The sequence below is a fragment of the Aedes albopictus genome, chromosome 2 (genome assembly GCF_035046485.1).
Source record: "Aedes albopictus strain Foshan chromosome 2, AalbF5, whole genome shotgun sequence".
Classification (NCBI taxonomy): domain Eukaryota; kingdom Metazoa; phylum Arthropoda; class Insecta; order Diptera; family Culicidae; genus Aedes; species Aedes albopictus.
This window is the reverse complement of record NC_085137.1, coordinates 81,958,228-81,974,065: the sequence shown is the minus strand read 5'-3', so window position 1 is coordinate 81,974,065 and position 15,838 is coordinate 81,958,228. Positions and strand designations below refer to the sequence as shown.

General features: G+C 44.6%; 1 protein-coding gene across 1 annotated transcript; it reads left to right on the top strand.

The window, feature by feature from the left end:
- Positions 1 to 2,146: 2,146 nt before the first annotated feature.
- LOC134286095 (uncharacterized) lies at positions 2,147 to 7,822 on the top strand. The gene is made up of 2 exons (XM_062847665.1): positions 2,147 to 2,210; positions 2,278 to 7,822. Exon 2 carries the CDS (start codon positions 2,525 to 2,527, stop codon positions 7,820 to 7,822), a length of 5,298 nt encoding a protein of 1,765 aa, XP_062703649.1. The 5' UTR covers positions 2,147 to 2,210; positions 2,278 to 2,524.
- The last annotated feature ends 8,016 nt before the right edge of the window (positions 7,823 to 15,838 follow it).

Below are 15,838 nucleotides of genomic sequence, written 5' to 3'. Positions count from 1 at the left end.
GCGCAAAAGCGAATTCCCGTCCTCTTATGCTCGAGTGCTTTCTCGGCGGTTTTTGTAACCGACAAGATAGCGTCTACGGTGGACCTCCCCTTCCGGAAGCCGTACTGGTTACTCGAAAGACCATTTTCGCCCTCGGTGAACCTCAACATTCTATTGAGGATGATCTTTTCGAGCACCTTCCCCGCCGTGTCAATCAAGCATATTGGTCTATATGCCGACGGGTCTCCGGGTGGTTTCCCCGCCTTTGGCAATAGTACCAGGCTCTGCCTCTTCCAAGCTTCTGGGAAAACTCCCTCGTCCAGGCATTTCTGCATAGCAGACCTGAACATCTCGGGAGCTTCTGCAATAGCTACTTTTAAGGCCAGGTTCGGAACTCCGTCCGGACCTGGGGCCTTACCTACGCTAAGGGACTTAGCTATCCCCGCAAGTTCCACATCGGTGACCTTCTCCTGATCGCCAGCCCCAGTCCCCGGCTGTCCTACGAAAGGATGCCAAGGACTTGGATCATGACGCGGAAAAAGTCCTCCAATGATCCCCTCCAACATCTCTAGAGATTGCTCTGTAGGAGCCATCACACCTCTCGTCTTGGCCATAACGATCCTGTAGGCGTCACCCCACGGGTTCGTATTGGCACTCTGACAGAGACCCTCAAAGCAGGCCTTTTTGCTTGCTCTTATCTCGGTCTTAAGCGCGGCTTTTGCAGCGGCGAACACCACCCGCCGTTTGTTTCGCTCTTCATCTGAGTCATCTGCGATGACTTGTTGGAAAGCATTCGTAGGGGACGGTTCATCATGCGGTAATATAACGAACAATAGACGTATTTCCTGTTGAGATTTCCAACAGAAACATCAATTGTGAAGGCACATACATCTCTGGTGGTTAGTTCAGAGATGAGTGTAGCAATGATTGCGTTTGTTCACGTAGATTACTGATTTTGGAGTACTCCATCCGAGTGCCCTCCGGGTAGCATATTATCTCTCGTTTTTTTTTTATATACTACCGCTCATATCTCTAATCTGTTCGGAGGATTACGTTAGTATTAGTACGGGCCCTTTTTTGCATTCCAGTGTAGTTTTGTCGCTTTGCTTTTAGTAATAAATATACCATTGCATTGAACTGTCAACGTATCGGTCCCCCCTAAAAATGTAGTTTCGTGTTAAGTAAAGTGCACAAATAAAGTTTACTGAGTTTTCTTTTAGCAAAGTATACGGTCGAAGAAATCAATTTGGAATCCGCAAAAGAAACTCGCGAAACGCTATTACACGAAAAATAGTGTCCAAAACTATTGTTCAAATAGGGTCCGAACAAATGGTGCCGTGACCAGGATTTTTGTCGCGGAGTGATTTTGGTCACCATCATGTGCACAACGAAATAGTGCGTTTTATTTCGATTGAATCGCTGTTTCTGTGAGTGTGGAACAAACAATATCTATCGACAAAACTAACGAAAGGTTCAATCACCTTCATATGGCACCGGATTGAGCGCAACCCATACTCAATGTGCCTATCTATACTGACCATCGGCTAGGCAGCATTCAGCGGCATTTTGTTCGGGGCGAAACCAAACGGTGGTTTCGTCAGCACAGTTTCAAAGAAAGTAGTTACCGGGGGCGCGTATTATCATATACGGTTTTTAATACAAGGCCTGTACAGCCAGGCTCACACGGTGAGTACTTGGCTGGAATTGTTGTTTATGACCGATCATTGCAATCATTGTTCGCTTTTCGGATTACATTATGCGAGTTCGCTGATACTGGACGATCAACTGCTGTGCACTTGGCTACTGAAGCGCTCGACCAAGTGCAGCACACCGTAGTGGAGGCATAGCCTGTATCGGATGGTGCCTGGAGAATTCGAAGAATTGTTGCAGTTTTCCGGTTGCCGTTTAACCATAATTTCAAGGCTTAATTTATTAGGCTTGCAGGTGAGCCTCTGTCCATTTAATCTTAAACGATTTGTGTGGTGCTGTGCTTCGTTATAAATTACAGTAGCCATAAATTGGTTTATCACACTCGACCGGGGATCGTTGGTGACGTCATCGAATCGTTGTTGATGATCGACTGTGCCCAAGAACATTTTGCCGACTGAGGAACGCCCGGAACATTACCGATACGGATCGCAGTTTCAACTGGTGTACGCTGCTTGAAGGGACTGCTACTGATCGGCTGCGGAGAGCACTTTATTACAACGCCTAATTTATTAGGCTTACAGGTGAGCCTCACTCCAATCATTAGTTATTACTTTGCCTTGTGGTGCTGTGCTTCGCCCTCCTTTGCAGTCGTAGTCGTGCAGGATCATTTTCTCCGGTTGGGAAACACTAGAGGCGCAGCCGATATAATTGTATTGCCGATTGGTGGATGCATTTCACGAGGAACTGCTGCTGTTTGCCGTAGGAAGTAAATTACAAGGCCTAATTTCTTAGGCTCTCAGGTGAGCCTCTTTCCAATCCTCGTATTGCATTTCTGTGTGGTGCTGTGCTTCGTACCTTTTTCACAGTTCTTTTCGTCGACGTCAACTACTGTGCGATGACGAAGAAGCTGAAGCCGAGGCTGCAAGTGCGGGATAACATCGTGGATTTCCTAAAACGCACATCTCGCTTCCTGAAGAACTACGTCCCCGACACTCACGCCCTTCAGGTCCAGACTCGTATGTACAAACTGGACGAGAAATGGGACGAATTTGAAGACATCCAAGCACAGATCGAGCAGATGGAGGAGCACGAAGAGAAGGCGGATGACCACAAAAGGACTAGGGCCGAGCTCGAGGAGTTGTACTTCCAGGAAAGGGCAGGGTTGAAATCAAAGTTGCCATCCACTCTTTCTTCTTCCGCACCCCCCTCCGCTAATGCACCTGTGGGGGCGTGTGCCGGCATAACATTGCCAAAAATAAATTTGCCAGAATTCAATGGGGAATTCGATAAGTGGTTGCCATTTTCCGACACGTTTAAGTCGCTAATCCATGATAACCCGGATTTAAGCGGTATCCAACGTTTCCACTACTTGCGAGCGTCTCTAAAGGGTGAGGCGCTGAAAGTTGTAGATTCCTTTCCATTATGTGAAGAGAACTACGCGGCGGCTTGGTCTGCACTAATCAAACGCTATTCGAACGTATATCTGCAGAAGAAACGACATGTGAATGCTCTTCTGCAGTTTCCGAAGTTAAAGAAGATGACTGCTAGTGGGATCCATGACGTCATCGATTGCTTTGATCGGCACACGAAAATCTTGGATCAATTGGGTGAAGTGACATCGGGCTGGGGGGCGATGCTGACACAACTATTGGTATCCAAGCTGGATGATTCGACGCAGAAGGACTGGGAAGAGTTCGCCTTGAAGAAACAAGATCCGACGTTCCGGCAAGTGATGGAGTTTCTCGAGGGTCAAACCCGGATATTAGATGCGATTGCGGTCGATCAGCGTGGCGAATGTCAGCGTGTTCCATTTTCCACTCCACCCAACTCCTTCAAGAAATCTGTGCCAAAGCTTGCAGTGAATACAGCGTCTGAGAGTTCAACAACAAAGTGTGTTTCTTGCAGTGGTCCACATTACATAATAAATTGCCCCACGTTCGCGAAGATGAGTCTGGATAAGCGGTTCCAGGTTGTCAATTCGAAGAAGCTGTGCAGCAACTGCCTCCGTCGTGATCACTACAGTCGGGATTGTAAGTCCTCTTTCCGTTGCCGAACGTGTAACAAGAAGCACCATAGTCTCCTCCATCCTGGGTTGTCAGCATCCGGTTCCAATTCAGCGACTGCCGCTCAGGAATGTACTCAATCGCAAACGGGCGGTTCGAATGTTTCTACTACTGCAGTTGTTCCGGTTGATGCTCCTCAGCAGGTGCTCCAGAGTTCGGTTGCTACAATCTATGCGGCAAATGTCACAGCTGAATCTCGAGAAGTTCATGTTTTCTTGTCAACGGTTCTCGTGTCGGTGAAGGACTGCAACGGGCGGTCTCACATGGCCAGAGCTCTTCTCGATAGCGGATCCCAGGCGAATCTGATCACGGAGAGATTGTGCCAAGTCTTGAAGTTACCACGGAAACAAACTAGCGTGCCAATCGCTGGTGTAGGCAGTGCGCGGGTTCAGATAAACAGTTCTGTGTCCACCACAATAGCTTCGAGAATCACCGACTACGCCATCCCGATGGACTTCTTAGTTCTGAAGAAAGTAACAGAGGATCAGCCTTCGACGACGATTCCGGTCAGTAGTTGGAACCTACCATCAGATATGGTACTGGCGGATCCAGGTTTCAACAAGCGGGCTCCAATTGACCTATTGCTGGGATTGGAGTATTTCTACGAGTTCTTGTTACTCAACGGTGGTCGGATTCAAATACAGCGGGTAGGTGAAGGAATTCCACTCTTCGTCAACACTGTTTTCGGGTGGATAGCAGCCGGTAAAGCGGATTTGGGTAGCCTTAACCCGATTCCGTGCTGTCACGTAACGACCAACGCCACTCTGGAGGAAAAAATTGAGCGATTTGAGGAGATGCAGGACGTTCCACGGCGTTCTCAAGAAGAACAAGACTGTGAGGAACATTTTCAAGCCACTTTTTCACGTGATTCAACCGGAAGATACGTGGTGCGTCTGCCGAAGCGAATGGGTTTCGAGCAGATGATCGGTGAGTCGAGAGATACGGCTCTCCGCAGACTTATGCAACTTGAACGGCGGTTGGGCAAGGACGCAAATCTGCGCAAGAGTTACAACGAAGCGATGCAGACCTACTTGGAGCTGAACCACATGACAGCAGTTCCGGACGAAGTTTTGAAACACGATAGTCGTCTCGCTTGTTATCTGCCTCATCATCCGGTTATCAAAGAGTCGAGTACAACGACAAAGATTCGGCCAGTATTCGACGGTTCCGCGAAAACAACCTCGAACCACTCTCTGAACGACGCTTTGATGACAGGACCGGTTCTTCAAGATCCTCTTTTTGATCTGGTTCTTCGCTTTCGCAAACACGCAGTTGCTCTCGTCGCAGACATCGAGAAGATGTATCTACAGGTGAGAGTGCATCCAGATGACACCTCTCTACAGCGGATTTTGTGGAGATTCTCGCCAGAGGAGCCGATTGCAACGTACGAAATGAATCGTGTAACATTTGGTTTGGCTCCGTCTTCGTACCTCGCGACACGTTGCTTGCAGCAGCTGGCAGACGATGAAGGAGATTTGCATCCACGGGGAAAGGAGGCGCTCATCAACGACTTTTACGTGGACGACTACGTCGGTGGGGCAGATTCTGAGTGTGAAGCTATCTTGTTGCGGCAAGATTTGGAGCAGCTAATGCCTAAAGGAGGTTTTCGGCTGCGAAAATGGATGTCCAATGCAAAGGGTGCGTTGGAAGGCCTGCCACCGGAGGATTTAGGAACTCAGTCTACGCTGAACTTCGATCAAGAGCAGGTGAAAACGCTAGGAATCCATTGGCGACCAGGGCCGGATGTGCTGGGTATCGACGTGTCAAACCTTACTGTAAACGGACAGTGGACTAGGCGCAAGGTATACTCCGTCATCGCTCAGCTGTGGGACCCTAGCGGTATTACGGCTCCAGTCATTTCTTGGGCCAAGATACGGATGCAGCTTTTGTGGGTAGCAGCTCAAGGATGGGATGATCCCCTGTCTGAAGAATTAGCCAACCGGTGGACTGAGTTCTACCATCAACTACCCGTCCTGTCGGAGATCGAAGTGAAACGGCATGCTTTCGCCAATTATCCGATGTTGATTCAGTTCCACGTTTTCTCGGATGCGTCGGAAGCGGCGTATGGAGCGTGCATCTACGCTCGGTCGATCGATCAACGGGGACATATTAAAGTGGAACTATTAGCGGCAAAATCTCGACCAGCGAGTTTGAAGAAGACGACCCTTGCAAGGCTGGAATTGTGTGGTGCTCATGTAGCGGCCAAACTCTATCGTGCGACTGCGAAAGCCCTTAAGATGGAAGATACGGAAACCTGGTTCTGGTCGGACTCAACGGTGGTACTGTCATGGCTGAAGTCGCCGCCGTATGTCTGGCCTACTTTTGTGGCTAATCGGGTATCTCACATCCAAGAGCTGACAAAGGGACATCGGTGGAATCACGTCAAGGGGACTGAAAACCCAGCCGATCTCGTCTCACGTGGCGTCATGCCTAAGGATCTCGTCGACAAGCACCACTGGTTTCACGGGCCGGGTTGGTTGTCGTTACTCGACCAGCATTGGAATACCGAACGGCATTTGAAGTACGAACGACCAGCGGAGGAGCTGCTGGAGAGAAAGAAGAACGTTATGGTCGTAGCCGATTCTCAGCAGCCACATCTACTGCTGGATCGCTATTCTAGCTACTGGAAACTTCTTCGGATCACGGCATATGTCCTCAAGTTCATCCGGAGATGTCAGCATCGTAGATCGCCCCCCACGTCCTCTTCCTTGTCTGTAGCGGAACTACAAGAAGCTAAATACACGTTGGTGCGGTGTGTTCAACGGAAACCGTTTGCCGCGGAAATCAAAGCGTTAGCCAATCATCGACCGATTCAAGCCCACTCGTCGCTGAAGCTTCTTCACCCTTTTCTGGATCACCAGGACATACTTCGGGTTGGTGGCCGGCTGAGATTGGCCGGAGAATCGTATGCAGTTCGACACCCCATTATCCTTCCCAGCAATCACACGTTTTCACGCCAAGTCGCAGTCGCCTACCATGAATTGTCGCTCCATTCCGGCCCCCGAATGACGCTCGCACAAATTCGGCAAGAATTCTGGCCATTACGTGGAAAGGCACTAGCAACTTATACTTTCCGAAACTGCTTACGCTGTTTTCGAACCAACCCTGTCCCTGTATCCCAACCACCTGGTCAATTACCAAAACCTCGTACAACTCCTACTCGTGCATTCGCTGTCACCGGTGTGGACTACTGTGGTCCAGTCTACCTTAAGCCTGTTCACCGTCGAGCGGCAGCACAAAAGGCTTACATCGCCGTCTTCGTGTGCTTCAGCACGAAGGCCGTCCATCTGGAGCTGGTTGGAGATCTTACCGCATCTGCCTTCCTAGCTACGCTACGACGTTTTGTGGCCCGCCGAGGTCTGCCTTCTGAGATCCACTCGGATAATGGCCTCAACTTCAAGGGTGCCAGCAACGATCTCCGGGAGATGTACGAGCTATTGCATGATCCCGTCGTGCATTCACAAATCTCCAACGAGACGTCGAAACGAGGAATCGTGTGGAAATTCATTCCACCTAGAGCGCCGAACTTTGGTGGCCTATGGGAGGCCGCCGTAAAATCTGCCAAGACGTCACTCGTTCGTGTTCTGGGGCAACGTAGATTGTCATTCGAGGACATGGCGACCATCCTCATCCAGATCGAGGCTGCGATGAATTCGCGGCCACTCACCCCCCTATCGGAGGACCCAGACGAGTTAGATGTGCTCACACCAGGGCATTTTTTGACTGGCTCCTCGTTGTTAGCCCTCCCCGATCCGGACTACAGTGAGATCCCTCTGAATTGGCTTCAACACTACCAGGGACTACAGCAGATAATTCAACAGCATTGGAAACGGTGGAGACGGGAATACATCTCGCAACTCCACAACCAGAACCAACGATTCCCACAAGCAACTATACTCGCGGTAGGCCAAATGGTACTCCTAAAGGAAGATGGGAATCCAGCCATCGAGTGGCCCCTTGCCCGCATTATTGAAGTCCACCCAGGCCCGGACGGAGTGGTCAGGGTGGTGAAGGTACGGATGCCAAGCGGGTCTATCTACAAGCGGCCAGCATCAAGGGTGTGTTTGCTACCATTCGAAAGGACTTCCCCGAAAGATGAAACGCTGTCAACTCCAATCAGCGCAACGTAGATTGTTTAAGATATATTGGTTCTCAAAGTGTTTTAGGTTAGATATAAGTTTTTTGGATATTGAAATCGTAAATTCCATATAGAATTTAGGTGGCCGGCATGTTCACGTAGATTACTGATTTTGGAGTACTCCATCCGAGTGCCCTCCGGGTAGCATATTATCTCTCGTTTTTTTTATATACTACCGCTCATATCTCTAATCTGTTCGGAGGATTACGTTAGTATTAGTACGGGCCTTTTTTTGCATTCCAGTGTAGTTTTGTCGCTTTGCTTTTAGTAATAAATATACCATTGCATTGAACGGTCAACGTATCGGTCCCCCCTAAAAATGTAGTTTCGTGTTAAGTAAAGTGCACAAATAAAGTTTACTGAGTTTTCTTTTAGCAAAGTATACGGTCGAAGAAATCAATTTGGAATCCGCAAAAGAAACTCGCGAAACGCTATTACACGAAAAATAGTGTCCAAAACTATTGTTCAAATAGGGTCCGAACAGCGTTGTTGACAACCACACAGGCTCGAGGCATGACACGCTAGTTTGCCATTTAATTTTTACTGAAAGTAGCAAACATCGATTTCACAAGGTTTCTTAGATAGAAATCTTCCTTACGAAAGCCTTTTCGGCTGTACCACTTTGCATAAGTCTGCAAAGATTGATCGTTGCTGTTCTTTTTTGCTGAAGATTGATCTGAGCTATCCTAACCGTAGCCACTATCCAAACTAAGCGAGATCAAACTCTTTACAAGCACAGCACATCAAAGAACAGCAGCAATAAAACCAGATCGGTAACGATTAGAAGACGCCAAAGGCGAGGATGCGCAGAATTCACTGTGTAAATCGCATAATGCGAAATCATATAGGAGACAATTTAAACTAGTTAACAACATCTTCATAATCCCGCCCATATAATGCCTCAAGTTTTAGACTAAATAAAGGTAGCTTATTGTCACGGAGAAACACAAGGTCCACTGCACCATTGCTCCGGTTAGCACAGTAAGGGCAAAATACTGTGGAGGGCACCCTGGTACTCCATAGGCTCCGTTAGCGGCTGGTTTTGTATCTGACAACTCCTAGCCATTCACTCCCAGGCACGATAAGCATAAAGCGGCATCACACCATGAATTAGGGGTCACCTGTTAGTGGATTTTGTGCTCGGCCTCAACATATATGTATAACCCCTTAAGATATCCGCAGAGAGCGTGCAATAATTGTTACCCTACTCATCTATTTCTGAAGGTCTATTCATTCATCTTAGGGCATCCGTCAGATTTCGATAGCAGAAGTTAAACACCTGCTACTACAACCGGGTCCGTCTTTCCAGTTTGATTTTCTATTCCACTGTATATTGTGACTGTTGGCTTAGTTGGTTAAAGCACCGAACTAGCGATACGAAGTCATGAGTTCGAATCCCACCACAACAAATAGACATTTTTTTCACAAATTTGCCTCTTAATTTGTCAATTAAACGCACTTTGCCTTCAAATGCTTCAGGTTTTTTTTTTTCGTTTATTTCAGACATGCTGGGCGACTGGTATAGCCGGAAAAGGGCAGTAAAATCATTGTCAAGGAGAGGGACTCTTACTTTTGTTTCATCGCATGGAATTGTGGCAGTGTACCGCCACCCAAAACATGTTGCTAAGTAAAAATGATTAGAATCGGTCTTTATATTTAACAACTTTATTAATATGTATTAGAACTTCCCAAAACTAATTGGACTTTTGATTTTAACATGGCTGTTTATGTAGAGTTTAGGGAGGAGGAGTAAAAAGTGCAAGAAGGTTTAAATGGTAGAGGCAGAACTATGGGGTTCAGGAGTGTTGCAAAAGGTTTCCAAGGAAAGTGCAAGACGTGGTTTGCCGGTAGATGTTAAGACACACGGTGTGTTGAAACAGGATTATTATCGCACTTTCATGAACCTAAAATATTTTTTCGTTATAAGTTAGCCTTAGCTGTATATATTAAGATTCTGGAGGTTAAAAAATCTTTCATCGGGGAAAAATAAAATAAATTCGGTTTTAGTAGTTTACCACTTTTCCCATATGATAATATATTACGCAAATCTGATGAACCTAAACTCCGCTAGAAAAAGTTCCCTTTCTATTAATAAATTTGAGAGAAACGAATGTTAAAGTCTTTACAACGAGTTCAAATTTGTTTGGCGTTCGTTTCATATGTCCAGCCCACTACAGTCTGCCGAAAGTCATCAATCATAAAAGTCTACATTTCTTCCATTTGTCTGGCACATAGATATTTGTAATGGAGGTAAACAAATACTTCCCATTAGTGCGACTCATACATTTGAGGAAGCGCCATACACCTGTGACTCGTAGCATTTGCAGCACTCTTGCTACTCTTCATGTGCTAATTTACCTGAAATGGTGGGTATTAGTTGCACATACTTTGCATGCCAAACCATGTAACGATATACCTAAACGACGATCACACGGCCACGGAAGATGCTTCGATTAGGAAATCATTAAACGAATATGGTGACTTAATTGCACGTACTTTTAAAATACATGTTAACTGTATATTTACTTGTTTTGAGCTAGTTTAGCAGAAATACTGATAGCTCTTCGAATATAATAAGAACTTTTATATATATTGTGCTCTGGTTTTGCAGGGCTCAATGTTTTACTAACAAGTGAAAATTTATCCTATGAATACTTTTGTTTGCATGTAGGACACATTGGGCCGATTTCTTCACCCTGGCTTAAGCGTTAAACCTGGTTTAACTATATGGGTAAGCCTGGTTTACCGGTTAATCCAAGGTGAAGAAATCAGCTCTTAGAGAATAGCTTTCGATTACTCTTTCGGCACACGCCCTTGATACACGTACTTTAAGGTAAGCACATGTAATCACTTTTTTTTATTGTGAAATCAATCAAGGTTTGATTGAAACAGTTTTAGATTTGATGATGATGAGCCTGGGCATGTTTGTGGAATACATGTACGTAAATAGAATATCGGATTAGGTACGAGACACTAAAGATGACCTAACAGTTGAGGTCGAAATACGTATCCATCAAAGAATGCAAAATCGTAGTGCAATTAAAAGGAAGTCCTTAGCTCTATTTTCTTTTTTACTTAGTTTTAGATATGTATGTTCATTGTTGTTTATGCTGAGAACAAATTTAACTAAATCTACAGATAAAATGAAAATTCAAAATGTTAAGAAGACATTAATGTTCTGGGAATGTCATAAAATATATTAAAAAAACAACAGTGATGTGCAAAGCGAGGCATGATTGACGCAATTTGAGGTTTTAATACATCTTTTTAAGAACTTTCATTAGTTTTTTTATGCTTCATTTCGGAATCATTGGATAGATTTTGATTGCTAAATAGTTATAACACATAGAATATGGTTGGAAGGTATCGAGTGCACGGGTGATTTTTTAATTCGTTTTTATCACATTTCTCCTCATACTGAATCTGTTGTCAAACTCACTTTGCAAAAATGAGGGGAAAAAGAAACTTTATTTTATGCAGTCATAACATTGAAACCATTAAAATACATGAAGTGTTTATCAAGACCAAAGTGTCTTATAAAATAAAACTACAGATAACCCAGACGAACATAGAAAACAAACACTGCACGAGACTACCATCATTGAAATTCACCAGATTACTTGCAAATTGATATGTTTTCAATATATTCTAGGCTTATACTATAAGATGTCATTCACATTGACATATATTAAGCATGCATTGCATTTTTAATAAAAACTTGTGATGTTTTGAAAAAAAAATCCAATACAATTTCTATAACTATTCTTGACCAAATGATTGTTTGATTAAAAAAAATGTTATGACTTTCAAATTGCTTATCATGACTAGCTAATATCACGTTAACCCGCTGTTTCTTCTTACCCCACCCGTTTTAACTTGGCCCGGTGTGCCTTATTTTAAATCAAATGTTGAATAATCATTTTTGAATGCATCAACATAATATAACAACACTTATCTTATGTATTTTGCGTCAACTATTTGTTGTTTGAGACTCAACAGCCCACTTAACCCTAAAGGTATCATAATTTTAAGATTTTGTATGGACAAAAGTCCTCCACAGATCAGAGGCAGAACTTTTACAAATGAGTCATGCGCGCCCAGTATAGTCGACTCATACTTTTTGGCAAATATCCATGTGGATGTGGTTTGACATGCAAAGTATGTGCAACAAATAACCGCCATTTCAGGCAAATTAGCACATGGAGGATATGTGCTGCAAATGGTATGAGTCACAGGTGTATGGCGCTTCCTCAAATGTATGAGTCGCACTAATGGGAAGTATTTGTTTACCTCCATTACAAATATCTATGTGCCAGACAAATGGAAGAAATGTAGACTTTTATGATTTATGACTTTCGGCAGACTGTAGTGGGCTGGACACATGAAACAAACGCCAAACAAATTTAACCGTTGTAAAGACTTTTACGTTCATTTTTCTCTAAATGGTTTTCAAATTTATTAATAGAAAGGGGACTTTTTCTAGCGGAGTTTAGGTTCATCAGATTTGCGTAATATCTTATCATATGGGACAAGTGGTAAACTACTAAAATCGAATTAATTTTAATTTTCCCCGATGAAAGATTTTTTAACCTCCAGAATCTTAATATATACAGCTAAGGCTAACTTATAACGAAAAAATATTTTAGGTTCATGAAAGTGCGATAATAATCCTGTTTCAACACACCGTGAGACATGCCTCTTATGTCCTAGGAAATCAATACTGGGCAGGTGTTCAACTATATGGGCGAAAAAAAGATTTCAATCACAATTGTGAAAAATGTTCGCTTTTTATAAACGCTCAAGCCACTGGAAGAGGTTGCCCATAGAAAGTGTATATTTTCTCTGGGGAAGCCCTGATCTACATTAATCGCTGGAACATTGTGACACATGGGCAGTGCTAAGAGAAATAAAATCTCTCAAGGCATATGCCATCTTTGGACGTTGCGATCCAGTAAACATTAACCTTATCAGTAAGTTCAAAGACTCTTCATCAAGCTCTCAGATGAGAAATTCATTGTAATCCGCATTAAAGGGCTTTCTCACTATTCCTTTACGTACTTACACACATATTACAATTATCTATTACATCAATGCACATTGCCTAGCCAACAACTGCCCACTCCGTACCAACCTCCCTTTCAGAACTTGTCTGAACACAAAGGACAAAGGTAAACCCCATTACTTTAGCAAGCTCGAACGCTCCGGATGGTTATCCTTCTCTCTGATGCACATCCTCTGCCTGCTGGTCCACTCCACTAGGCATATAGTACGGTGTAGGTCGGTGGGTGGCCATTCGATGATGCAATAAAATCAACCTTAAGCAGCAGCGATTCAGATTTTTTTTTTCTATCGTTGTTGTTATCCAACTGCGGAGCCACAGAAAGAGAAATGTTTCCTCTTCTCTGGTCGAGTCTGTTGCTCTGCACTTTGAAAACTGGAACTCTGTGGGTATTGTGAAGACAACGACGACTTCAGGTCGCGCGTGCGGTGCGGTGCGGTGTGAGATGAGGACGTCGTCGTCCGGGGCCGGGGACCCATCCAGGTTACTATCCGGAAGAAGAAAGAATAAATAAACTTTTGCATGCGAATCTGGACGCTTTTATGTGTCGCAAGTTGCAAGTAAATATTTGTTGTCTATGCTTTTTTTCCGGAATAAAAGCAGTGACTGGGCTGGAGGTTGGCAGAATCTGCATTCTTGGTTTTCTTGGTCCTACGCGCCACACCACACAATCGGTTCGTTCGTTCGTTTGTTCGGTAGGAAACGTTTCAACGAACTTGGATGGATGTGGGCTTATCAGGTGCGTAGTAAGGCATAGATTAATAGATGTATTATGTCAAGTACTACCTAGAACAGATGTATCAGTCAGTGTGATGAATGTGGGATTGTTTAACAAATATGATCGAAACGAGTTGTAGTATTTTGATACATGGTAAGGGGCCGTCCATTAATTACGTAAGGGTTTAGGGGAGGAGGGGGGGGTTTGAAAAATCTTACGCGCCATACAAAAATATTGGGGTCCTCATTAAAAAAATCTTACAAGAGGGGGAGGGGGTGTCGAAAAATCGTAAAATTTCCCTTACGTAATAAATGGACAGCCCCTAATATTTGTGTAAGCCTTCTAAACTTAGTGGGCTTCGTGGCCGTGCGGTAAGCGGCGTCAGTCATTTAAGCGTATTGTGAGTGCCACGGAGTGAGGGTTCGATTCCCGCTCCAGCCGGAGGAAACTTTTCGTCAAACGAAAAATCCTCCACTGGTCCACTGGGTGTTCCGTGTTGTCCGTTGTCTAATGTTAGTGAATGTTCAGTCTGTGCAACCTCTGGTTGAAGACGGTGTAGTGTCTTTTTTTTTTTTAAACTTCCAAACGTTTGTCATCCTTGCTACGCTTCCAGTGAACGGCCGGAATCCATCGTACCACCCACACTGCTGCCACCACGTTCCCATACAAACCCGCCAACAAGTCCCAACCCAAGAAGCAGTTTGGCTTCAAGGACTTTACCACAATGCGAAGAAAAGAGGAAATAGAAAAGATATTTATGGTGTGCTGCTGGTGTAGTAGCTTGCTTGCGTCTTCACTCCCAGAGTCTCCCCCAGGTCAGTGAAAGTAGTTGGCCAGAACGTACCAGCTAGTACCCTCATGCCGTGATGGATGAACTTTGAAGCAGTGTTTGATTCAAGTAAAAATCGGAAACTGTTTCCACAGTTGATGTTTCAATTCTGCTACAGTGGAGTTGAAAAATTATCAATTCCAATCGTTTTCGCTCGGAGACACTTTATTTTATAGAGTTTCAATTACCATGCTGGGTGGTGCACAGCTGCAGATACACATAGTAGTCGAAAACCAACTCGCCAACGGACCTGAATCTGGTACACCACATCTTCCACAATTCGATTTATTCTCTCGACTCGAAAGTTGGTTATTGTCCCTGGTAGAAAAAAAAAGATCCTCCAAGGCGTATGCCGCTCTGTAACAACCTAACTGTATCCAACTCGTTTCGGCAACGACTTTCAGCTTTTGTCTGCTGGTGAGTTTGCATCTTGTCTAAAATTTAGCCATATTAAGCAGCAACAATACGATCTCCCATAAAAGCAGAACCGTCCAAGATGCGAAAATGGAAATGGGGTGTGCCGGATTTGGGGGCAGCCCAGCTGCATCATGACCGGGGGGAGGCAGTACCAAACGAATGCGTCCTGTTTTGCCTCCTGCATACAGTCAAGGATATACACTGGAGACCAACTACCTACCAAATAAATGGCTGCAAGTGGAGAAGCGTCGACGACGTCTTTGCACAGGCTGGGCTAGTTGGCTGGCTGCATGTTGACTTACTGAGGAGACGACGTCTGTTTCGTAGGTGCCTTACACCCTGTGGCACAGGAATGTCTGTCGTTTATATTAGCCGAAATTGTTTTCTACTTTATGTCCCATAAAAGTTAAAATATTGCTGGTAATTGAAACAGTTTCTGGACGTTAAATATGTTGGTTTTCGGCTGCAGCGTCTTCAGATTTGGCTCGGAAGAGCTTTTTGAGTGGGTATTTATTTTGTTCTCTGTAGAAGACAACGAGATTAGAGACAATACTGTGTTAATTGGAACCGATTGATAGCATGGTACTTCAATACTGATCATCATTGGGAACACTCTTGCACATTATTGAACTACGATCATAAGAAAACAAGTGCTGTATGTGATTTCTGTGGAACTTGTCAAGTTTTGGAAGCATCATTTACTTAATAATAACAAAATAAAGTTAATTTTTTGAAATACGGAATAAAACAATAAATAAATTGGAATTGGAGTGCCCAGTTGTGAACAAGGCTTTAGATCGCCAATTATGAGACGATGAATTCAATACCCGTTGCTTATCTTACCTACAGGTTAGACTAAGGCCTGCCTGTCTTCTTGTACCGGTCGGATGGCTCTTGAGAACCATTTAAATCGGGTCGATACCCGACATCCTGATGACGTGACCCACCCACCGTAGCCTCCCGATGTTCGAGATGGAGTGTGGAG